At 42.2% G+C, this 26,075-nt stretch overlaps 1 protein-coding gene across 4 annotated transcripts in view; it reads left to right on the forward strand.

The window, feature by feature from the left end:
* AKAP13 (A-kinase anchoring protein 13) overlaps positions 1 to 26,075 on the forward strand; it is a 297,054-nt gene that overhangs the window by 147,314 nt on the left and 123,665 nt on the right. For all 4 annotated transcript variants that reach the window (XM_067555646.1, XM_067555644.1, XM_067555647.1 and 1 more), the window contains 3 exons: positions 5,473 to 5,662; positions 13,437 to 16,413; positions 21,378 to 21,454. In XM_067555646.1, the coding sequence (XP_067411747.1) occupies positions 5,473 to 5,662; positions 13,437 to 16,413; positions 21,378 to 21,454 (3,244 nt within the window). The remainder of the gene's footprint in view (positions 1 to 5,472; positions 5,663 to 13,436; positions 16,414 to 21,377; positions 21,455 to 26,075) is intronic.

The following is a 26,075-nucleotide window of genomic DNA, read 5'->3' on the forward strand; positions in this document are numbered from 1 at the left end:
CCGAAACAGGGACTGAGAGCAGAGAATTGATCGTAATTTTTATGCTAAAACTTTATTCAGTGCTGTGTTGATACACTTGCAGCGTAGATATGATCAATAAAGTTCATAGTTCGTTCTTCCCTGTCAACTCTTACTGTTCCAAATTGTTCAGCACAAGGAAGTGTTTTTTAGTTTCTGTACAAAAGTTTGATACAATGATACATTGATGGAAATGTATTTTTTAAACATTTCCCTAGAAGCCTCAGAGAGATGAGAAGGGGACTCGCACAGTAAAATGAAACTTTTTTCCCCATTGCTGGTGTTGTCTAATTTATAGTTACACACTGAGTGGAAAGAGTAGATTATGTTTTTATTTGAAACAATGTGCCAGACAAAAGATGAACTTTCAAATTTAAGTTGGCTTCCCAGGAAATTGCTAGGAAGAAGGATGTGCAAATGTACCCCATCTGGTTATGCAACAAATCAGCCTTTTGAAGATTCGCTCGGGGAGGAACCTGTGTCAACTGATCACCTATTTCATGAGGGCAAGATCAGAGGGCCAAACTGTATAAAGGAGTGTTGCATATTCTTGGGTGTTCTGGTTCTGAGAAAAAGGGTCTTGTGAACTCGTGACCACAGAAAAACCCCTTAGTGGGGGTTGTAGGATTGATTCCTCCTATAGCCCTTGTCAGAGTTGGGGTGATGTCTGGTAAACTTATTAGCATGCACATAGGTTTAATGATTTCTCTGTAATGCTTTCACCTTGAGAATAAATTTGCTTACTTAGGAAAAGCTACGTGGTGCCATATGCCCATGGGCAGTACTATGTGTATAGCCTCCGAGGAGGAAACAAAGCAGGCCTGCTTAGGCAGTCTGACTTGCTGGGGAACCCAGAGTAGGCAGGGAACTGTACAGCCTGGAAAAACCCCAGTCAGAGGGGAGTGAGACGCAGGTCTCTCCTCAGGAGAGGGACAGTTGGGGAGACGTAAGCCTAAGAATGGGTGCCCTTACTGGACTATGAAGGGCAGTTGCCCTGAACTGTGACAGTATCTTCTTCTGGGAGTAGTCCCGTTAGCTGAAGACTCATCACGATCGTCAGTGGGACAGTTAGTGGAGTAAGATGGTAGATGCGGGTCCTCAGTTATCTTTGTTTAATTTGGACATGGCATACATAGGTGGTGGTTTTTGCATACTGAGCCCAAAGTCTCCTACAGCTGCCTGGATGTGAAATAAATTATTTTCTTTGTATATGGAAGTAATTATTTGATCAGTCTGGCATGCCTCTGTGAAGGTGGCAAAATTTATTAGTGGCAAACAGGTAGATGTAGTTACTGTCTCATTCATCTCTGAATTTTGATGCTTGTGAAGACATCCAGTGTCTTTTATAATCCTAAATTCTGCAGACTGCTTTGTGAATACCTGTTTGAAGATGCTCGCGAGTATACTTGAAGCTAATGGGAAACTGACAAAGGCTGCTGCGCTCGGTTCTCTTTAATCTCGTTGATGTTGCTCTCATGAATTGGTGAATGGGCTTTTCACGATGACTGCTTCATTGTGTTCCAAAAGCTGCCCTAAGTACAGCGATTTCTCATATATGACAGCTGAAAAGAAAAATAGCCCAGACAGAAATGTCTGTGTTTCCTTGATAAAGAAGGGCCATTTATTCAGTTACTTTATGCTTTTAATAGCTCAGTTAACTCCGATTGTGCGGATTTGATGGTCGGTTTTACACAAGTTGAAACAGCCATTTAGAGTAGAAAACTATACATTACCTTCTGTTTCTTTATTAAAATATTGATTCTGATTCTCCATAAATCAGGGGTAATTCCATTGAAGTCAATCGAGTTACATTATGATAACAGGGAGGACAATCAGGTCCATTTAGACTGGACTTGATTTGGATGAATGGTAGATTAATTTTAAGCGAGACATAGAAATTACAGAGAAAAAAATCTATTAGAGCAACTCATCTATCAGCGACTCAGTACAGGATTGTTCTTTGCAATATGTATAGTATAAAACTGTCTCAGGGAGCCCCACCCGACAGTGCCCACTACCTGCTACCAATTTTGATAGCGGTCCATTTCTTCATTACTGCTCCACTTCAAAGACTTAGATGTTTCCTTTAAATTGCATGGTAACTTATATAACAATATCCAGTGGATTTGCCTTCCTCAAGCAATTTCCTTTGGTACTCATTAACATGTTAAAAGGGTTATTGTTTTTAACATAAGGACTCAAAACAGAAACTTATCTGTAATTTTATGAGGTCTAATGAACCTATTTCTCAATGCAGAGCATTGGTTTGAATTCCTTGAATTGAAGGGCATGTTCTTAACGCGAATTTACTAATACAATATAAAATCCAAATGAAGTTAAAGCGGTTTGTAGTTTTCACGTGAGTTAGCAGGTTGTAGTGCACCCTAAGCGCCATCACAGCCTTGAACTTTACCCGATAACTTGTGTGAGAACTACAGATGGCCTTGTCCTCACTAGGATTTTAATGAACAGTAACCACAGTATACGGGAGTCATTGGTGTGCAATCTTCCTCCACATTTCACAGTGGTTACACAGCCTTGAGAAGCGCGCCATACCACATCGTCAAACCACACTCGCCATGGGTGCCCCTTGGCACCTTGAATCAATCCCGGCTTAACCTTCTTTGGCAATCTTCCTTCATTCATCAGACCCACATGTCCTGTAAACTGAAGTTCTCTTTGTCTGATTGTCTTAATATACAGTATCACTCCAGATGTGCTGTAAATTCAGATGATGATGTCCTCATCCGTCCTGTGTGAGGTATAGCAAATACACAGCAATTGCCTGTAGAATTTCAGTTCAAAAGCTGAAAGCCTTTTACTGTTGCATTTCCTTAGAATCCATTTCTTGCGTGCATATAGCAAGATGCTGAAGGCAAGAAACGGCAGCAATTTCATTTTACACGTCAGGGTACAGTAATATGTTTGCTTCTCTGAATGTGGCTGAGCGTCACTAGAGCAGCAGTCACAAGGCCAGTTCTGTGTTGAATGTCTAAGGCATTGATTCTCAACCAGGAGTACACGTACCTCTGTGGGTATGCAGAGGTCTTCCAGGGGATACATCAACTCATTTAGATAGTCCCCTAGTTTTACAACAGGCTACATGAAAAGCACTAGTGAAGTCAGTACAAACTAAAATTTCACACAAACAGTGACTTGTTTATACCCCTCTATATATAATACTTTGAAATATAAGTACCATATTTATATTCCAATTGATTTATTTTATAATTATATGGTAAAAATAAGAAGGAAAGCAATTCTTCAGTAACAGTGGGCTGTGACACTTTTGTATTTTTATGTCTGATTTTTGTAAGCAAGTAGTTTTTAAGTGAGGTGAAACTTGGGGTACAAAAGACAAATCAGACTCCTGAAAGGGATACAAAAGTCTGGAAAGGTTGAGAACCACTGGTCTAAGGGACATTTACAGTCTCTTGTAGTCATCCTACCTAGGTGTTTGAAGTGCTTCCCACACTCTAGTGCCTCTTCAGATTTGGGGAGAAATACCTTCACCTTTTCAGCAGATTTAGATTTCACCACTATCTTTGTCTTTTTGTGTGATATCTTTAGACCTAACGTCTTTCTGCTGCTCTTTCCAGCAATGGTGCACCTCTTCTTGCAACAGTCCAGTTTGAATAACATCATGCGTGAAACATAGATGACTACCGTAATTTTTTTTACCACTGATGGGTATGCCCTGCTGTAGGCTTCCATTAGTGGATCTTTTAAAAATTTCCTCAAGATAACAGTTGAAGAGGGTTCGTGGTAGGATGCAGTCCTGTCTGACCTTTTTGCTCAGGTCAAACCAATTACATTGCTCATGCCCCCATGAACACTGAAGCCATTTTGTTTCCACAGAGATTTGGTATAAGCCTAATTACATTTCCACAACTGTGACCAGCCACGAGATTGCCCAGAGGTCTGTGCTATGTGCTATCAAATGTTTTAGCAAAATCCACAGAGGCAGGGACCACTCTCCCATCATTCTCCGGCACTTTATCACATAGCAAATGCAGAGTGAATATTTGTTCCACTGATTTAAGAGCCTAAATCTCATTTTAAAAAAGAGATTTTGGAACTTGGGAGCCAAAATCTCATTGCTGGTTCATGGGATTTAGGCTCCTCAATGACATTTTGAAAATCAGATTTAGGTGCCTATATCAGTTAGGCATCGGAATGCTGAGCACAGCAAAGCCTAAATACCTTTAAAAAGCTAGGTTCTGATTCCTAACTGATCAGTCTCAGCTGGAAGGTAACTAGCTGATCCATCACAGCTGTGGCTGAGCCCACTTCCCCTTGAAGGGCCAGTCATCCTATGACACAGCACAGCACCTGGATATGATTTATACTTTTAGATTCAAATTCAGCCTTTATTACAGGCAACACTCAAATGGAACCTTCTGCTAGGCTTGAATTTGGCTTTTAACCTTAATGGAAATTCTACTTGACTCTTTTTTCTATTCTGTTCCAGTTCTTAAACTGTGCCAGTTACTTTGGTATCTGCGTTCCTGTTAGCAGTTAGAATCATAACAATTTTCACAACGAATAGGGACAGGAAAAGTCCCATAAGGGTGTGTTCTGTTCTGCTGCCAGTATGGTCATGCTGTGAAGTTTGTAGTGAAGGTTGCAGTATTTTGACTATTACTGTGTTCATTTTATATAAATAAGAATGTAATTTAGTTACAACTTGAAAGCTCTGTGCTAGTGGAAACAAATGCAGGGTTTCCTTTTTCCCGTTCTCCCCCAGACTGATTTTTTTTTTAAAGACAATTTTGTTACTGTTTAACTAACAAAACAGGAAGTTCTATAAGTAAACCAATAATCCTATTGCAGAAGGACTTGATGTCTCAGGATATTGGTCAAATATCCCCCTCTAGGTCAGAAGTTCAAATCAAGTCTGGTTCAGTAGTCAGTGAAAGTTGCTAGTCCATGATGACTGTTTGCACTCTGTCAGATGAGTTTATTGTCTCTGTCCAGTTCCTGGAGGAAAATTTCTGTCATAAAAGTTGTCATGCCCCTTGCCCATTGCCCTGCAGTCCTCATTCCAAAGATCAGGAGACAGTTTCGCATTCTAAGGCTGTCAATCTGGCCACCTTGATCTGCATTACATTCACTTTAGAAAGCAATTACTTTGCCCTTCATCACCACTTGCTATAACATTCTGACAGCTTGGAAACCCCAGATCTCCCTTACTTGGGTCGATAAAGACTTGGCAGGACCTTTTGAGATGGAGCTTGTCATTGACTCTAGCTCTAAACTCCGGTTCATTTCCCTCTGCCAAAATTGGGGAATGTGTGTGTTTCTCGGCCTGACCTTCTAGCCTGCAGAATAAACCGCACTGTAGTTTCTTTTGCTTGGGCCATTGACTAGGTGAATATCTAGACCTCGTGTGTCTCACTACATCACAGCATTTCAACCTAGTCTATGTATTAACCTGAGTTTGTTTTATTTCAGAGAGGAAGCTGGTGAACCAGACTCTTGGAGCAGTTTGTCTCATATAGTGCACTCGGGGGACTACTGTGTGAAATACCATCGCGGGCTGAATGTTTATACGCTAACGGCTGAAGCCAAGGAAGGAACAAAGGCTGGCATGGAGAGTGACATAGAGCAGCTCCAGAAATACATAGAGAGCCACCAGCACATGGTGAGAAAGGGGCCGGGGCCATACACTGATTGTAAATGTACCGGGGATGCCAACTATTGTTATCTTGAACTTCCGGATATCTTGTAAGGAGCTCTGCACCTAGGCAATGCTCACATAGGTAGTGAGATGCATCACATCTCAAAGAATCCAGTTACGGTAAGTGAGTGTTTCTTTTCCTCAGATATAATTAATGAATGCCCAGGGGAGATGTTACCTGGGAACTGTCTTCTTTCCTCTGATTTGGGAGTAGAGGTCTGCTAAAGGTGTTGTTAGGATGAAGGGAAGTTTTCTTCCCTCTGAGAGGTGGAGCTGTGTCAGGATTCTTAAGGGAGAAGCAAATCCTACCCTGCATCTCCTTCCTCGTGTGCTCTGCTGCCTCTCTCTGCTTCCAGATCCTGACTCATCCTTGCAAGAAGAAGGTGAGTTACATCCTTAGGGCAGAGGAAAATTGCTTGAAGCACAGGGTAGCTCCCTGCAGTGTGGTTGGGTCAGTTGACAGGGAGCGTGAGGTGGGTTCTGGTACTGGCTGGGATTAACAGAGGGCTAGGGGGTTGGAAATGTTTTTGCTTGGTAGAAGAAAATAATAGGGTCTGTAAGGAAGCAGCCCTCCATTTGAGGGGAAGGGCCGGAGGAGAGGTAGTGAGAGCATTGTATGCTCTTCTTTAGTACCTCAGTGCAGGATTATGAGTCCACTCCTCTTAAGTGCTATATGGGTTTATGATGGGTTTTCAGACGCACTCGGCATTGGTCTGATACTGCTCCTGTTGAAGCCACCGGGAACTTGATCGTGGGAGCTGCATTAGGTCAAGACTGAAAAATTCCCATCTCAGCACTTAGAAGCGGCTGCCATGGAGACCCTCTTCAGAGGGAGAAATTCAAAATGGTGGCCAGGATTTTACAGCTGCTGCAGAACCCTGCAGTTTGTCTTGTGTGTCCACCATTCCTTTCAGATATCTGTACATTTATGTTTAATTCTACCATCTTTGGCCTGGTCTGCACTAGGAACTTAGTTTGATACCGCTACGTCTCACAGGGGTGAGAAATATCAACACTGCTGAGAGACCTCGCTATGCTATCCTAACCCCTGGTGTAGACCAGCACTAGGTCTTCTTCCATTGACATGACTACTGCCTCTCGGGGATGTGGATTACCTATGCCAATGAGAGAAGCCCTCCCATCGGCATACATAGTGTCTATGCTGAAGTGTTACAGCGGCGCCTCTGCAGCATTTTAAGTGTAGACAAGCCCAGATTGTGATATTTAAATACTACTACTCGCTTTTCATTAAGATAAAAAAAGAAGGAGGTAGGAGGAGTATTTTAATTTTTTACTAGTGGAAGTTTTAGCACACTGAACAACAGTCCTCACCATTATCAGAACACCAATAACTCTGGGTTTCATCAGGAACTGGTGATACAAGTTGCAAACCAAAGCGAACATTGGAACCACTTCGCTTTGCCTCCACTTACCACCGGATGACAGTAAAATATGTTTAACGTACCAAGCACGTTTCTTGTTGATAGTGCAGATGCCTGCCGGGTACATTTTGTCTGACAATGAAATCAGAAAAGCTATGTTTAGATTTTTTTCCAGCCCTGTTTCACTTCAAATCTAATCTTATTTGAATTTGGAAAGCAGCCCTGCAATTACTTCATTTAGGTTCATTTAGGGTCAGCTGAAAGCCAGTTGGCTTCCTTTGGAGAAGGCTCTATTTTTCAGTCTGTCAGCACAGTGACTTCACAGCGAGGATGGGAGGGCTCCCACTCCGCCTGCCTTTCAAAACCTTTCTTGTTCCACAGCAAGTGTCACTTTTGTTTGTGTTTGTCTTTATTAGCTGGAAACCAGTAGAGCATTCCCTGTGCTTTGCTGCAGGATTACAGCCACCAGACAGCTGACACCCCATTTGAACTTGTTCATTTGTGCACACACACGAATGGATCTATCATGTTTTCTTGTTTCATGCAGAGCAGTAGTCCTAGCCACTTCAGGCTATTGTGTCAACTAAGATGCCAGCTCTTCCAGCCAATGCCCGCCATCTCCCATTCATTTTTGTTAATCCTAACCTGCCATGGAGCTTGGACGGTATTGCAAGGTTAGAACTGCCTGGTCTGTCATTGTAGTGGCAGGGGAGCACCGCTATAGTTAAGGTTGCATCATGATATCTGTTTAAAGGTTGACCATTTCTAAATCCTCTAAAATTGACATGCTTAGTCAGATTTTTTTTTAATTTGGTATACCTTAGTAGGGTGCAGGGTTGGGTTAGAGACCCACATTTGGAGTCATTTCAGCATAGGGTTCTGGAAATACAAGCCCTGAAAAAAATAGCCATTTAAAAAAACGTTTCTAGGTGGGATTTTTGCCCAGAGCTAAAGAGCAAACTATTGATGTGACGTGGGTTATAATGGTCTCAATCTTTTGAGTTTTATCCAAAGTTGTGTGTGGCACCCACTAAATCTTTGGGAGACCCAAACCGAGAATGATACTTAAGGAAATATACATGTTACACTGGGCATGCATCAATATAGAAAAACGCCTACATCAGCAGTTCTCAAACTGGGCGAGGAACCCAAAATGGATTGCAGCCCCGTTTTAATTGGATCGCCAGGGCTGGCATCGGACTTGGTTGGGCCCAGAGTGGCGGGGCTCGGACTCAGGCTTTGGTCCCCCCTCCTGGGGTCGTGTAGGAATTTTGCTCTCAGAAGGGGGTCGTGGTGCAGTGAAGTTTGAGAACTGCTGGGCTAGATGTCTTCCATGCCCACCGTTTTATATGCTTTAAAGCTCCACTCATAAGTGATCTAAAATCCAAATAGATAATTGGATAGCTTTGAAATTTGGTGCACCTCAGTGGGGCACCAGGGAGTATTGGTGATCCAAAATGGGGTCGTTTGACCCAGGGGCCCCACCCCACCCCCAAAATAATTTTCCTTCTGCTGCCTTATGCTGTTAAACTGAGAGGTACTAAATGAAAGGTACTGGATGAATCACATCCTCTTGATGGCTGTGAACTCATCCTGTCCTTAACATAACTAATGACATGCTAATCACAAACCGACAGGGAGTTTTGAAATGAGTGGCCGGAGGTTGTTACAATTTGAGAATCATGGGTGGCAATTTTAGTTTGGGGGTCATGAAATCAAAGCATTTGGCCGGGGAATGGGTGGGTGGGAATTAAGCTTCCTGGGAAGGGAGGGGCATTGGGGTGGAAAAGTGGGGAAATATGGGGAGGGGGTGTGTGGCTGCAGCGAGGGGAGGTGGGATTATGGGGAGGGGGATTAAATGGGGATGGTGGGGAGGGGCAGGGGAGAGGTTGGGGGCTCAGATGAGATAGGGATGGCATCCTCAGCTCTGCCAATGCACCCCAATTGTGCACCCAACCCTTCTACATCTCCCAAAATCTTTGGGGAAAAATTAGCCAAGTGATTATTTCTGGGGAGTCTTGGGGGTAGTTAGGGGACAGAGGAGTGGTGGGAGAAAAGTTTGGGGCTGCAGCAAGGAGAGGGTGGTTATGGGAAGCGGGGAGAGGTTGAGGGCTCAGCTGAGGGAGGCTTGGGGACTGGGGGCAGGGGAGGGGTTGGACAGTGGGGGGGGGGGATGTGGGGATAACAGAGGGGAGAATAGGGGCAGGGGTACTTGTCAGCCCCACATTATCCACTTCCTTGTGTGTGTCTGGATCTGGGAGGCTCTCACCCTTCTAGTGGTTCTGAGCCCCCATCCTGGTCCCTCTCATATGAGCTGAGATATGGGGGCCTTGCCCCTCTGGGTTTGTCTGAGCCCCTCATGCTGCCACCCATGCGTGTGTCAGGATCTGGGGGACCTGGGCCCATGTCCATCTACAGGTGTTGGACCCCTCCCCTCCCGTCTCCCTCAGGTGATCCAGGATCTGGGGAAGTCCTGCCCATTTCAAAGGGAAGCTGAGAATGGGCATACATCATGCATATCATAGGCTCTAAAAGAGGGATGGGAACATCCACTAAGATGAATGGAGGAATGGAGTGGCCCATGTGTCTCAGAGCTATTGTTTCAAGTTGTGTTAATTTCTATGGGGTTTTTTCATTCAGCTGAGATATTGTCACTGCACATCATACTCTTCATCTTATTTTGCAACCCATTCTCTCTCAAGCACAGGATTCCATCCAACATTGCTAACAGCCAAAAAAAAAAAAAAAGGTTGCTCATGCCACCTTCCCTTTACCCTCTTTGAGCAATGCCTCAGTATGCACACAGCACCTACTCTTACTGGGCATTGGCACCAGGGTCCCCACATGGGGGGGGGGAGGAAGGGTACACTTTACCGGAGGCCATGGGGGGCCCGGCCCAGGCTGCAACCCCCATGGGTATGTGTATGGGAGGGGGGGACCGTGTTACAAGTTTATAAGGAGCCCAAAAAAATCATGCTTGGGCCCTGCTTGGCAAAATTCAGGAGGTTCTAAGTCCTGGTGAATGCTCACACGCTTAACCTGCTCCCCAGAAAGAATACCACGTGTGCAATTTAAGAACCACTTCACAGCCTTTTACAACTCCCTTACACTTACAGGATACTATCTCAACCTGCTCTTTCACTTAACCGTCATTAAAGTTTTAGAATTCTCTCATATTTCACCTCTCTGCTGACAATCTCCTGTGTAATAAAAATCAAGTGCCTTGCTACCAACATAACTACACAGTTCTGTTTAGAAATTATACATATTTGCACCCTTTTCCTTTCCTCACACACGACGGAGTGGAAAACATAGACCTTCCCCTATCACAATCACAGCTCTGTCACACATCGCAAAGTAATCCACAGATCTCCGGGACACCCCTCTAGGAAGCAGAGCTAACTACTGCCTCCACCGTTCAGTACAGCTACACTGACCATACTCTCTGTGCCTGGAGGGCATGCAGGTAATAGAAGCTTAGACTGCTCTCATTTCCCAGCCTGCTAATGGCAGTAATAAACCCCCTGTTCCCTGCTAGTTATGCAGCACACACAGTTTTGCGTTGCAGTGTGGCAATACTGGATCCTTTTACACATGTATCGCTTTCTTTTCTTCACACACGTTGGAGGGTGCAAAAGATAGATCTCCTCATATCATAGTGACAGCTTTGTCACACACTTCAAAGTAATCCACGCATGTCCTCATATCACAAACCCACCTTTATTAAGCAGGCCCAACTACTGCCTCCATGGGTTGGTGTAAGTACATCTAACACACTGACTGTACCTGGAGTGTATGCAGGTAATTTCCATTGGCTACTGCCAGCTCCAGGGGAACAGAAAGAAGGTAGCATGGGCAAAGTTTTTTTTTTTTTGGGGGGGTCCTCTAATAATGTTAACGGCTTGTATTGGGGCATTGCTGAAGGAGGGCAGAGTTAAGGTTTCATAGGCAACCTTAACTGCATTTCCTGGTTTTCAGAAGTTTGAGGTTTCTTCAACTCCAAATTCTACAAGGGGACAACATAACACCAAGCAACCTTAACTCTGCATTAAAGTATGTTTTTACCATTGAATATTATACATAATTGAATAGGAGGAGGGTAGCTGATGCATTATTTAAGGCAGGGCATTAGTCACAAAAACTAGAAATACAAATACAGGTACCTAGTCTGGTGGTTTGGCACCACAGATTGCAGTTTGTAAGACTTCTGAGTACAGAAAGAACTTTTAAAGTAATAGCTCAAAAGTATGTATGATAACTTTTGTCCCTTTTATATATCTGTAGTCTCTATAGGCCTAACAGTGGTACCTCTGTTAAAATACCATCCAGTACACTGAGGAAAGCTTTTATTTACTCTGCCCTCTCCTCTGTGAAATTCCATTCCTCTGAGGATTAGATGCCTTTTGGACTCTTAGCCCAAAAAGTTAATGGTACACTATCAAAAACCACACTCTGTTTAACTTTTTTTACTGTTATATTTATGAATAACAGCAAAGGCGACGATAACACCAAGAGATTTGAAATATTTGAGTTTGTTTACTTCATGCATTTCACAGTGCTGTGCATTGTTACTTCATTATTGTAGTTCACACAGTGTACTAGGCAACTATCCACACATCCAAGAAGACAGGACTCACATCAGGGAGCTTATAATTGAAAGCCCTGATCCTGCACTGACAACTGCATGCAGCTCCCAAAAGCCCCACTGAAGTTAATGGGGCTCTGCTCAGGGACGGCAGTCCTCCCAAATGCTACATATTGTGGGGTCAAGGACTAACATCTTTAGTTTCACTGATTTCTTCTGTATGGTCAGTAAGGTTTCTTCTGTCATGTGGTTCTTTCACAAAGCAACAGAGAGGAGAATGAACAAAAGGATGTATAGAAACAGAGGTGATGCTACTTGCTTTGAAAAAAGAAAGAGGGAAAGATTTGATTATACTAGTGCTGATTGTTATTTAAAAACTTACCATTGTCTATATATGTAAATTTGATGATATAGATGTACACAGTGTAAATAATTGATATATTTATCTCTATTATAAACAAATGCATCAACATTCAAATATGTTGTTGATAAAATGGAAAAATAAATCAAACAAAAATAGGAAAATGTAATTGTAAAAACACAGATATTGGAGGGTGCCTCAGGGCAGCTGTAGTAAAAGAATCTATTTTCATTTCATTTTTTGGAAAATGTTTAATTTTCTTGTTGATGGGGCTCCTCTTAAACAGAGGACAACCCTGGTGGTCTTTGGGATTGTTTTGTTTGGTGAAACACTTTGAGACCTCTGTGCAGTAGAACTTGGAATGGGAGTAGACTGGAAGGGGGTGTTGGATTTATTTGTAGAATGTAATTTCACTAGGAGATTTTCTGTGGGAAGAAAATGATGCTGGTTATGACTAGCTGGAATAAACACAGGTGCTGGAAGGAAAAACTTCGCAAGCTAACGCTTTCTAGCCAAGGTTTACATTCTCGTTAAACTACATGGATATGAACTATCAGTCGTTACTAAAGCAGCCTTGTAACCAGTATGCCCCTGTCGTTTGACTGGCGTCTTCAAGACTTCTCTTGCTCATCTCTTTGTGTTTGAGGTAATGGGCTTGGATGGGCCTTGACAAGGCAAAAACATAGGACTGAAAATATAGTTTATTTGTGAGTCTAGGATGATGACGATGTTTATACATTTTGAGCATCCAATCAGCACTTTATCAGAATACCACAAATGTGTCACATTGTAATTGTGTGAGTTTACTAACTAGTATAACTTCACTGCTGAATTTTTGCTTGGGGTGTGGATATCAGTTCCAAATTTTTAGTCATACATGTTTTTCTCGAGAGAAGATCTGATCATAAACCAATTTCAGTGCTAGAAGTGGAGTTTCTCACACCATGGCCTACAACTGCAGAAGCTATTCTTCTGACAAAGGAAAATCTACACTGTGTGCATGTTGGAAGTGATCCCGAATCTTCAGACAGGGTAGCAGTTCAGCCCAGAGCCAGTCTTGAACAGAACTGCATGTGCAGTTTTGGAGCTGGATTGTGCATTCAAATGCATGTTTACTTAATATTGCAAATTAAATTTAAATCCTGCTCATTACTGATCTTAAATTTAAATCTATTCAAGCAATAGTCTTCAATATGTGGCTAGCAACACTTAAAAAATCAACGTACTGTTACAGTATATTTTATAAATGCAGCCCAAGTGGATATACATGTAAAGATGGAGGGAGGAGCTGGTCTTATTTTGTATGCACTCAAGTTATTGTTACAGATGTAAGAAATATATAAGTGACTGATAAATCAGTGTGACATGCAGCAAAACAAACAGTCATAATCTTTATTTTCCTCTTTTCAGAATGCAACGAAACAGCCAGAGCCTGAGCTGAGAGCGTCAGAAGATAACTGCAATACAGGAACAGAGGTGGAGGGTTTTCCGGCTGCTACAGCCCCCATCTTGGAAGAAATGCCAACCGAAGGAAGCAAAGAAGGTCCTTCTGCACTTGTAAACTTTGATGTGAGGCAGCTCTCAGCCCCAACGTGTCACAAGGAGAACAAACGTGACAGTGGGAGTTTGGAAGTGCTTAACACATCAAGTGATTTGTTGAGCCTGATGGGTGTAGAAAACCCAGGGTGTTCCTGTGAAAGTAAAAATACAGCTACGTTGAGTAAAAAGGAAGAGGAGGGGCCAGCTGCTATTGTAGACTCTAGGACTGCATCAGATAAAAATGACTGCACACTGAGCTGGGGTGCTGGAGCAAACCGTGCTGCAAGCCTTCCATCCTGTGGAAATACAAATGAGGAAACTGGAATGACATCCACTGGAGTTGTTTTGAATCAAGCCAGCCTGTGTAGTAGAGATAATACCCAACAGGAAGTACGAATCATTGAAGAGTGCGCAACTGAAAGCACACTTACTGTGGCTGAAACTGCAGGCAAAGTCCCAACGCCCCGGGAGGGTGTGGATGTGGCTATGGGCCAGGCAGAGTGCAAGAACTGTACAGGGACTGTGGATGCTGCTTCAATTCAGCAGCATGTTGAGAATGGGGGGGATGAGACCAGCAGCTTCAGAACGGAAAGTCTGAAAGAACTACACCTACCAAGCGTGGAGTTGATCCACGCTGCTGAGCCCTTACTTGGAAATTTTGGTGACCCTGCCTGTGAAGGTGGGGAAAGTGGAGATGCACAAGGGATGCAGGCACAGGATAGTGCAAATGCATGTGTCGACAGTGATATTGTCCCTGCTGGCCACTGGGAAACAAGTGGCAGCAAAGAGAGTGGAACAGACTCGAACACCAAAAATGCAAAGATTGGTTTGCCAGAAGACATAGTCCAAGGTGAACCCCTTGTAAAGGAGAAGCAGAGTATGATTGCCAGCACTGGAGTGGAACCGCTGGTTGGGACTGAAATAAAGATTTCAGAGACTCCATTGAAACATGATCCTGTTGTTTTGGAAGTGAATGACAATGGTAATAGTGGTGAGCAGGGAGTGCAGGTGGCTGATGGAAATGCAGACATTGGGCTCAATGTGGATTTGAGTGACAATGTGCGTAATAATTCTAATGCTGAAATGAAAAACAATCCCTTTGACAGACCTGGTCAAAGTGATGCAGAGTCCGTGTGTTGCCTTGAAAGCAGCAAGACCATTGCACTTGAAGTTGGAGGGGAAGGTGACAGCGAAGCCCTTACAAAGATGCCACTGGGAACTGAAACTTGTGCCGGAGGAAGCACAGATTCTGCAGATGGAGGCCAGAGGTCTGCTAGCAATTGCCACACTGAGAATCAAGCTGTTTTGAAAGGTGAAATGTGTGACAGCTCAAAACTAGACGCTGCTTCAGCTGGCAAAGCTGAGCCTGGCTCACTTGATGCAGATTTGTGTTTAGCAGAAAAAGAGCCTCTACAAAACCAACTGGTGACATCAGAAAGCACCTCCGAACAAGAAGGGGCTATCAAGCAAATCAAATCACTCTCATCTCCCTTATTTCAAGGAGATGTACACCAGGGACAGGCCATTGATCAGGAGAGAGAGGTTGCAGTGGCACCACCTGGCCAGGAGGCATCTTTGCATAATACTGATCCTGTATTCTCTTCACGGAGCATGGGCACAGTGTGTATAGAGGATAATTTAATGGACACACCCTCTGCAGTTCATAATAAAGAATCTAAACAACACCAGGAAGTAGCAGCAGCAGCAGCAGAGACAGCAGTGCTTGCTGAACAGGACAGTTCTGTACGTGGCAAGACAACCGCAGACACAAGTTTGCCTGTAGACCGTGGCGAAGAAGAAGGCTCTGAGAAGCATTGTCTGTCACAGCCGGCTGAAAGGGACAAAGCTGAACACAGTCAGGAACTGTGTGAAAGTGGGACACTTGGCAAGGAGAAGGGCTTGTCCGAGGAGCCTGCTGCTGTAGCTGTTGTGAAATCCTCTCTTTGCAGGCAGGGCGAGGAGCCTGCAGTGAGTGACAGTAGCGCAGACATTGGGCTAATAGGGGAAATCGCCTGTCAGGAAGCAGATGACAATGCAACTGTGGATGCAGAGGAAGGTATTGTACCAGAGTCTGAATCAGGGTACAAATCACTGGAGACAAAGAATGACCCTCCTCCCGACACAATGTTGAACCAAGAACGTGATCCCAGTCGGGGGGTACAGGGTGGCTCTCCGCGAAGCAAAGCACCAGAATTAAAGGAGGTGTTTGTTATGGGAGCACCTTCTGTTGCCTTTGAGAGTAAGGACCCTCTAGGTGTAGCTGAGACATCCACAGTAAGAGGTGATCCAGAAGAGGAGGAAGAGATGGACGATGTGCTTTCCAGAGCATCGCTTCAGCCTATTGCAGAAGAACCTCCCTGTGACAGCGACTCCAGCACTGACACAGTCTGTTTGGCCAATGAGAGCGAAGCTGGGTCTGAAGTGAAGGAAGCCCAGCAGGAGGTCTTGGACTGGCCCAACAAAGACCAAGAGGAGCCAAGCCATGCTATGCCGGAAGCATCCCTCTCACAGTCACATCCATACAAAATAAATGCTGCTACTGAGCCTTCGGCGGATGTGGGAGCAAAGATTTCAGTTCCAGAGGCTGATGGCACCTGGCAGGATGAAGTTGCCAATAGGGTGAAAAGTCTTGATGCATTTGTTTCTATATTGGAAACACCTTCTGTCCCTGAATCCGCTGTTGAGAAGCTGGAGAGCGTACTTGGGGTTCTCCCCTCATCCCCTCCACAACCCGGAGTGGTTATGGGAACCATCCTTGATGGAGAGATGGATTTAAGCTTGCAGTTTGGTGAACCAGCAAAGAAGGGAGATGCAAGTTCAGAAGCGCTAGGATCCGAGCCTGTTACAGGTAAGCAAAATAGTGTCTGTTTATTTTATATGTCATCATACATGTGCATGCATGCATTTGATAAGCAAATAAAGAAAGAAGCTCTGCTGGAAAGAGCTTCCAACTTAAATGAGATAATATTTCTGTCTTTTAAAGAACAAAAATCAGGCCCCGGTGATTAAAGAAATGGGTGTCAGAGGCCAGCCCTGGGAGGGGAATTGTGTCCTTGGAAAGTGTGTGTTCTTTTTCCGCAGAAATCTGAAATAGATATTAAAGGTTTACAGAACAAGTCCATGTTTTTAGGACTGCATCACAATTAGGAAACAGTCTCATATTTATGCCAAAATATTTTTAGAGGAATCTTTAACACATACATTATGTTCATTAATAAGAAAGAAAACAGTTAAATAGGAGTGATGCTGCGATTTACTTTGTGTTGGAGTTGTGTTTCCTTCTGGCCCAGGTGCCTTAGTGTTTATTTACTTAATGCTAGCTTGACTCTTTCCTTCAGTTCTGCCCCTTATTCTCTGCAAATCTAGAGTCAGAGAACATAGTAGTGGTGTATTACAGCTTCCTTTCTGGTCAGCTGGACCAGCTCTAAGAGTTCTTTTGAACTGAGCAAAGCAGCTTCCTAATTGGTGGTATTAAGTCATTTAAAAGAGTGGGAGAGAGAGGACATCCCTCTAGGCACTTTTCCTGGCTATGTAGCCATCCTGGAGTGAACCCACAGTCTTTTCCAGCTCATGTAAGCTGTGCTGGAATTCAGATGCTCATTACTCGTTCAGTGCAACGAGCCAGGACACAGGATCAGTGGGGACTTCTGAGGAGTGATGTTATAGGAGATAAGTGACTGCATCAGGACAGCTTTGTGCAACGAGCTAACAGGAACTGTCAAAAGGTAAAACAGCAACAATCACTCTTTCTCTGAGAAATACCACCAAGAAAACCCTCAAAAAATAACTGACTTTCAGAGTCTTACAGTTTGGACTGAAAATTATAGGTGAAATTTCTACTGAAGCACAGAGCTAGTTTGATCCAGGCTTTATATTCCACCTGTTCAGGCAGCTGTTAAATGTAAAGGGCTGACCCGTCTCTGTGCTGCCCCTAGTTAGTTATAAGGAATCTATAGGTAAGATGTATCTTTCCTCTAACAAGCTCAAAACAAAAGGCTAGTTAGGAATTCTAAAGAAAATAATCAAAATAGATGTTGTAATGCATCCATCAGCCTCAGCAGTTTAGAGGCTGTAGCTGTAAAATCATAGAAATATTTGATAGCCTTTTACTCCACAAAGGGAAGAGTTCTTTTGTTTGGTGGTTGTTTTTTTTTTTTTTTTTTTTTTTTTTGCTGTTCTAATGGTCAAGCTTTGGAAGGTGATTTTGTTTTAGCATCAGCTGGCAGCAGAGTGGTGGGAGCTTATTCTTTGGGTGGGTTGGAGGGAGATATTTTGTAAGTTTTGGTGAGTTTGGTATTTTAAAGAGTTTTATTAGTCGTGAAAAGTTATCAGCTGACAAGCTATCCGCTATCAAGCTGTTTACATGAATCAGAAAGCTGGTTTAAAAAAGAAACTTCTATTTTTGTATTGTGGCAGGCTGACATTTCAATTGAATGGGAGTGGCTGTAAGTTGATACCTGGGAGTGCTAATTTCTTCTGGGAGCTCCTTGTTTTTTGTCTCCTGCTGTCTAAGCCTCAGTAGCCAAGGTTTAATTCTACACCTGCTGTTGGATATACAGGTTTTTCATGCAAGGTATCATATGGAAATTTAAGGGACAAGGATTTACAGTGGAGTACATTAGTGCCGATAATGAAAAATGCAACTTACGTTTTTATAAAAATGTTAAAATATCATACTAAGCTAGGGTAGAGGAAAGGAAACTGGGAGGTGATTGTTACTGATTTTAAATGTATAAAAGGGACATAACATACACGGATCCAGCATATGGTGATCTCGTCTTCTCATAAGGAAGACTATGGTCACAATCTGAAGCTGCACAATGGACGATTTAAGCAAAGACAAGCAGATCTGTTGTGTTTTCTATTATTATTGTGCTGTGTGTTTGTGTGGGGGGGAGCTGGGGGGGAGCATTTAAATTTTGTGTGGTAAGTGCCCTGTCTTGTCAAAGGAGCAAACTAGTAAGTACTGTGAGGTCTTTCAAACCCTATTACAAGTTCACTTTGTTCTGAGTCAGAACTTGTTTTGGCAGATAGGGACATGTATATATTTATTTTGTGGTTGGGGACGTAATGCTGCTCAGAAATCCTCTTCTGATAGACTTTGGGATGGAGCCCTTCTGAGGAGGGAGGCTCGGGTCAGGTGGAGGCTTCACAGAAACACACGTCATTGGGGATTTATTTTTTGGTCACTCTTAAATGGTCGCATTTTGTGATATGCAGTCATAGCATTTTTCTCCTCAGTGAAAGATGCAAGAGCATTTAGCTGTGTAAGTTTTTCATTTGTTAACTGTTGCTGATGACTTCACTCTTTCATCTCATTCCCTTATCATGTGATTGGTTTAGTCACAATTTATAGTCCCCAAAGGAAAATTAAATTTGCATCCAAACAGATATTCAGGACCTGGTCCCAAAGTGCAGTGAAGTCAATGGGAGACTCCTATGCCTCTTCTGTAGAAATTCCTATCCTCCAAAACACAGGAACCTCACTCAGTACCTAGGGGTTGGGCCTTTTATTCAGCACTGAATTACATCTAAGAAATGTGATTTTCCATGCAAACCATTTGAATAATGTCGTTGGGGTCTGAAGCTGAAGTTTGGACACCCAACAAGTAATAAGACACACTGGCCTGGTTTCTAAAGTAAAAAATTCACCAATAGTTAACCTTGTTCTCTAGAGGTTCCCCTTGAACAAATTGTCCTAATGGGTCTCTTTGCAGGTTTAGCCCTTTAGATAAAATATTCAGTGGCAGACATATGCTTTGTTTCCATATTTATCAATTCTACCCTCTAACTCTTAACCTCATCCTCACCATGGGGACATCCACTGTGGCTGGTCCAGAAAGGTGTTTACTACCATTTATTTCAGAAGCTAGGGTGGCAGGCTCCAATGAAGACAATTTTATTAATATTAGTAATATTACATATTTATAAGGTACCCCCTTGCCTGAATGCCTCTGTGATTTATTTCCATACTAGTTTCTGGATTTGGGATATGCATTCGTAGTGGCAGTGTTTGTGTACCAGAGGTAAAGTGCACAAAACTTGGTTCTTCCAGGTCACATGCTGGACTGGTCCAAGTGATGCTATAGAAGCCCACAGAGGTTAAAACACAGAAGTCAGATTTGACTGGATTAAATCCTAATGTGTAAACAGTGCTCAGGCAATGATTTGCAAAGCTAAAGTCCTTAAATTTTTATGTCTAGCCAATCACAGTAATGTAAATTAATAACAAAAATAAGACCTGCTCCTGCTCGTGTTGAAGTCTATGGGAGTTTAACCATTGGCTTCAATGGGAGTGGGATTAGGCATGTCCCTGTGCACTCTCTTCAGGATCTCAAAACACTTCACAAACATCAATGAATTTATCCCCACAACCCCACTGTGAGCGAAGACAGTATCATTATCATCCCCGTTTCTCAGATGGGGAAGCTGAGGCACAGTCAGATTAAGTAACTTGTCCAAGGCCACAGAGGAAATCTGTGGCAGAGCCAGGAAGAGAATCTTGATGCCCGGTGCTGTGCTTTAGCAACAAGATTGTTCCTTCCTGCCTCTCTAGCTCACGGGGCACCTTCTTGCATTCACGATAGCAGCCTCTCCCCTTCCCCTAAACACAGACAGTTGGTTGATCATACGTTCCCCATGGAGGCACTCTTCCTCCTCTGTGCCCTGCGGGGCTTTAGGGCACAAGTGCTGGGCATTAACAGTCTGGCATTTCCTGGGGGCCCAATCCTGGAGCATTGTTATCCTTTCCTAGAGCTCATTTTGAGTTTGTGTGGGAGGGTCACCTTTTCTGACTGTACCCTTCTTCCTGTCATAAATTAATGTTCACTGGCTGTTTTGCCAATAAACTGGTGTCCCCTGGGTGATTTTCATATGTCCTCAGAACTATTGCTGAACTGGCTGTGGTTTCTTAGGAGGTTCTGCTATTAACAACCCATAAACTCATCAGGTCTTTCTATGGGATACCCCGACATTGTGTTAATTGCTAATTTCTTTGAATTAGCATAGCAAGTTGATGTGTAACAAAGTATCCTTAATGTCTTTAAGACACACTGGCCTGGGCATTATGGAGCTGTAGCAAATTATCCCTGCCAACTACTTTTTGCAATGATTTTAATTTAAAATGGAATGGTAGTTTCCCACAACGTCCTTGTGCACAAATGATCCACTACAAATTATCTATTAAAAATCTTTTTGATTCTTATAGTGCACAGTTACAAACGGCTGGGACAGGAATGACGGGCCTAGTGGTTACAGCAGGGAGGACAGGGAGTTGGGTTCTGTTCGTGGTCCAGCCACTGACCCACTGTGACACCTTGGACAAATAACTTCACCTCTCTGAACTTCTGTAGAGGGGAATATTGACACAACTCGGAAGGGGGAGGGGCGGTGAAGCTTCGTTCACCATCTCTGAAGCATTTTGTAAACTGTGGGTCTGTAGAAGTGGAAATTATTTTTAGGTTTAAGTCCTGGTTTATGTAGCTTTTAGAATACAAAAGTGGTTATTTTAAAATTGGGTAGGTACAGGGAAAGAAAATTCTGGTGTAAATCACGATTGTTAGTTTTACGTGTTAATTTGCCAGGAAGAGAGGGCAGTGGAGACAAAACTTCTCTTATGTTCCATCAACAACATCACCAGACACTGTAGTTGTAAAACTGCTAGCAAACAAGTAGCAAAGTCAGGAATGAAACCAGCTGTTGGAAGGAAAATAATGCTTGTTGAGTTTTTTAGAACTCTTTGAATAAACAGAAAAACAGCAGCACTGGAAGAAGTTTGTTTCAATCTACTTTGCAAACCTTCTGTCCTTGCAGAAAAGCTGGAGATGAAAGCTGGAGATGAGGTGGATTTTTTGAAAGACCTCGGAGAGCATGCAGTTTCTGAAGGAACAGTAAGTGTCATTTACGCATCTTGATCTTGTACATTGCAATGCTTTAAATAAAAAGAGGTGTCTGTGTACCTGTTGATCAGCTGAGTTGCTGATTTCCTTTCCAGGAGGCTATGAGGCTAACCATATGTTATACATTGGGTTCTTTTTAACTTTCTGAAAATAGCATTGATTTTTAGTCCTTTTTGTTTTTGAAATGGTATTTAGTTTATAATGAAAAGATGATAAAAGACCAGTTAAAAAATCAAAGCCACAAAGTTTTGACTGTCTCATAATGTGTGATATATATGCCCCACAATATGAGGTTGTCCAGAGTTTGGGAGGTAAAAGATTCCCTCCCCCCTACGGCAGTGCTGTACCTCCTAGTCTAGTTCAGTGGCTCTCAACCTTCCAGACTCTTGTACCGCTTTCAGGAGTCTGATTTGTCTTGCGTATCCCAAGTTTCACCTCACTGAAAAACTACTTGCTTACAAAATCAGACATAAAAATACAAAAGTGTCACATAACAGCTGGGCCACTGTAGCATTTCTAGTGTGGACATAGCCTATTTGTTTACACAGTGATTAGCACAATGGAGCCCCAACATTGGTTAGAATCTATATGCACTACAGTTATATAAATAAATTATAATCATAAGCACAAATACAGGGGGACCCAATGTGAAGGGGGAGGGGGAACCATAAAATGGGAGACACCAGGAAAAAGACCAGGCAGGAGGTTTGAAATGAAGCAGGGTTATTTTGTGTTAAACATTGTCTGTCACCTTCAGCTCTCACCATTTTTTGAGGCTTAATTACAATAATAAAAGCCAGGATATGTGTTTGAGATTGAGTTAAACTGTGGTCTAAAACAGCCTTCATGTGTTTTGCTCTGTTAAGAGCTGGCTTTTTTGATGTTATCTGGCCCACTTGTCTTTGAGGCATTTTCAGTAGTGTGCGTACGCGCTGGTTTAGAGCAGCTGTATTTGTGTGTTAGTTTATAATTAAGAAGCTAATGTTATAATAGTAAACAGTATGGAGATGAAGTAACATTACAGGGTGGAGCCCAGATAATTCTTCTCTACATGTTAGTGAAAGCTCTTTGGGCGGTGAAATAATCTTATCAAAGCAGACAATAAAATCAGGTTGTTTTGTATGTTTTTAACAAGTTTAGGCTGAGTTTGGAATTGTTAACTCAGTGAGTTAACCAGGGAATAGTTCTAGAAACCTTCGCATCTAAAATGTGTGCATTTGATAAACATGTCTTTCATTACCATAATACTGTAAAGATGGTGACTGTTCTAACCAACCCCTTATGATAGATAATTTTCATGACTAATCCATGGGTGTCTGCTTGTATAGCAGGATACATTAAGACAAATGCAAAAATGAACACACCCATATTTCATTTATTTCAAGCAACATGCATCTCAAAAGAGAAGCAAAAAGAAAGGTACTTAATTTAGTTTTTGTTTGATGTGTTTCAAAATATAAGTGGTATGATACTTTAACATACATCTGGCTGCAGCTTTGTCCCATCTCTTCACTTCCCTGCAGAGGAAAGGAGCATGCTCAGCTTAGCCAACCTTCACACCCCCCGCTCCCTCCTGCCCCCTTTTAAATCTGGATTTTCTGGTGTGGGATTGGGAGTGCCAAGAGAATGGAAAGTTTGCTGCAGAAGGAGTGACACAGTTTCCTGTTGCTAAGTTCAACAAAAATAACATAACAACTGTACTATATTAAGGTCATTTAAAAAAGAAGGGTGAAGATTTATAAATAGAGCTTATTCACACATGTAAGATTAGATAGTGGCTAGTTTTAGGCTAGGGAGGGGAGGAGAGAAAGGAGAATCACAAAATATAGATGTGCTGCTCTCTCTGTTCTCTGCTACTGCTTTATTTAGTGTTAATTTCACTTAGCCTGGAGTTTTTCAGGTGCCCATTGCCTTCTCATTAGTAGGCCATTTCGTGGCTAGTAAAAGTGGTTTTCTTAGCTTGCTCCAATAGGGACTATTTTATTATTTGCACCTACTCATGGGCTTTATTTATCCAAGTTTCTTTATTAATGTTGTTGGGAAGCTAATTTGAAATAATCACGTTTTTCATGTCTGAAATTTGCATAATTGTATTTGCAGAGTTATAATTCAGGAATACACTTAAGACGTGCAGAGAGCACTAAGCATTGAACTTTCAGCCCCTAAAAGAGAGAAGCTTCATTCAACTCCTGCCCTATCCTGAGCTAATGCATGGACAAATTTGAATATGGTAGTGGATAGAATTGTGTATATCTCTTTCTTCTTATGATTTAGTCTCCTAGCCAGAGGAGTAATTGGTTAGCTGTTGCACAACAATTGTACTCACTTGAGCATTGTCTGTACAGGTAATTATCCTGTCCCAGAAGACTTTGCTTGAATATGGATCTTGTGTATGTGATGGAAAGGCTGCCACTGAAGAAGATTTAGGAAAAGGGTGTCTTTGAAGGTTTCAAACATTAAGAATATAACAGAAAAAGGGTATATATATGAGAAGGGAAGCTTTGGAATTTAGCAACCAGCATTTGGATCTGGCTTCTCTGTAATACAGAACCATGCACGGTCTTTGAGTTAATTGACATAAATAGCTACAGTTGTCATAAAAACTGTTAAACACAACCTGTGAAGATCTTCTGAACTGTTGCTATAATGGTGGGTGTTCCAAAGTACATGTCCATTGCTTCACCATCCAGCAGTTATTCTGGGATGAAATTGTTTGCTGTCCCATCCTCCTTCCTATAAGTTTTCTCCAATTGAAGTGGGCTTTTAAAGTGGACATTTCTCATGTTTCCTAAAACTGCTTTCTTTGAGATTATATTTGTTTAGTTTTAGGTCCAGTTTTGTAGCAAGTATTTCCCGACTTGTTCCTTTGTGCATTTACCAGTATGTACTATAAACTCTGATTATGTCTGAGATTTAATTAGCTACTCTTTTGTGTCTCTTGTTGTATTTTGTTCCGGGAATGTGAGTGGAATTGGGGATGATAACTGGATATCATCAGTTCATGTTAAACTTTATCTCTTATAAAACTGAATGGCTCTAAACTCTTCATCCATGGGTCAAGACATACTGATGGGAAATCAGTCCTAGCTTCTATACATAGTTATGTTCAAACTTAGCAGACTTGAATTAGCTTCAGTAAAATGACAGAATGTCAGATTATTTGTGCACTGACAGCCTTAAATCCTTTATTAAATCTCTATTTTTTGAAGAGTTAAATGAGCCTGATTTTGTGATTGTAATTTAGAAATGGACCTTGATAGCTGTGAAAGTCTAACAACCCTTTAAATGTAATTGCTGTCTGATGCACATCTCCCCTTGTGTTGGCCTCAGAAATAAATTGCAACTGTTTATTCATTGAATCACTTTGTGTAGCTGTGACACAATGGAAGAAACTGCATTTCTTGGTTCTTGCTATTTTTTTGAGCGTCCAAGGCTGTGAGTAACAGGTGTATCTGGCCGATGAGAATACACAGATGTTTCACTAGGAGTTCTCCTCCTTTTTGTTTGTTATTTTGTTTATTTACCATATATTTTTGAGTGTAATGCACCTTTCTTTTAAAGGATGGAAGGACTTAAAGAATTGTATGTGTTTTCAAAGAAAGGTATGTTGTTGGTAAAGATGGAATTTGTAATGACCTTTACATGGAGGGAACTAAACTAAATAAACCCTTTGCACTTGTCCATATGTCCACTGGGCCAGCTTCTGCAGTAAGGAAACACAAATGACAGGTGCTAGCCATATCGTTTACTTCATTGGTAGGTGCTCAGATACCATGCTGATGGATGCAGTTGATGCTTGACTAGAATACACTAGATAATGTTGCTTATATGTCCTTCCATAAATCTTTTTGTTCTGTGTTGCACAGTGCCTGGCATAACAGAAGTGTTCTGGTCCATGACCTGTCTCCTGGGCACTACTGCCGTACAAATTAATAATAATATTAAATTATTGTTTGAGGTGGAAAGAAAATTAATCGCCCTCATTTGAGGTCATTAGCACTTAGATTCAGCTATAGCATATAGAAAAAATAGAATTAAATTATTAAAGTTAATATGTGTAGATACACTTAGAGTTTACTTATGTGCGAGAAACATGCACACAGGAGCATAGCCTGAACTGATTTTTTTGGCAGGGCCTGTGGCTGACATGGGTGGGTATCAGTTCAACCGGCCGAAAAACAAGCGATTCCCGAACTTCCAGCTTCCGGCCACGTGACCGGAAGCGGGAAGTGACGGCCGAGAAACTAAGCTGCCAGATGCTCCAGACTTTTTATACCAACAACGCTTTCAAAGTGTATGGGCCATGGCCCACTCAGGCCCACCTATAGCTACGCTTACTGCATGCACACACACAAACCCAAAACCCAAATTATTTTAAGATCCAAAACAATTAGCAACATAACATAAGTGTTTAAGGATTTAAATCTAAACCTGTATTTTAAAGCAGTATATTTGAAATCACCTTCTCTTTTATTTATCCACAAGCCCTAAGCTCAAAGCTCCATACTTACTTTAATAAATAAATACACCCCTAAAAAAAGAGCTGTCAACCTTTTTGTGTAGCGTTATTTTTATTATTTCACGTAGCATTTAGGACAGGGGCACCTTTTAG

Source organism: Emydura macquarii, unplaced genomic scaffold, assembly GCF_026122565.2.
Source record: "Emydura macquarii macquarii isolate MOO-44397 ecotype Brisbane River unplaced genomic scaffold, CSIRO-AGI_Emac_v2 contig_1644, whole genome shotgun sequence".
Classification (NCBI taxonomy): Eukaryota; Metazoa; Chordata; order Testudines; family Chelidae; genus Emydura; species Emydura macquarii.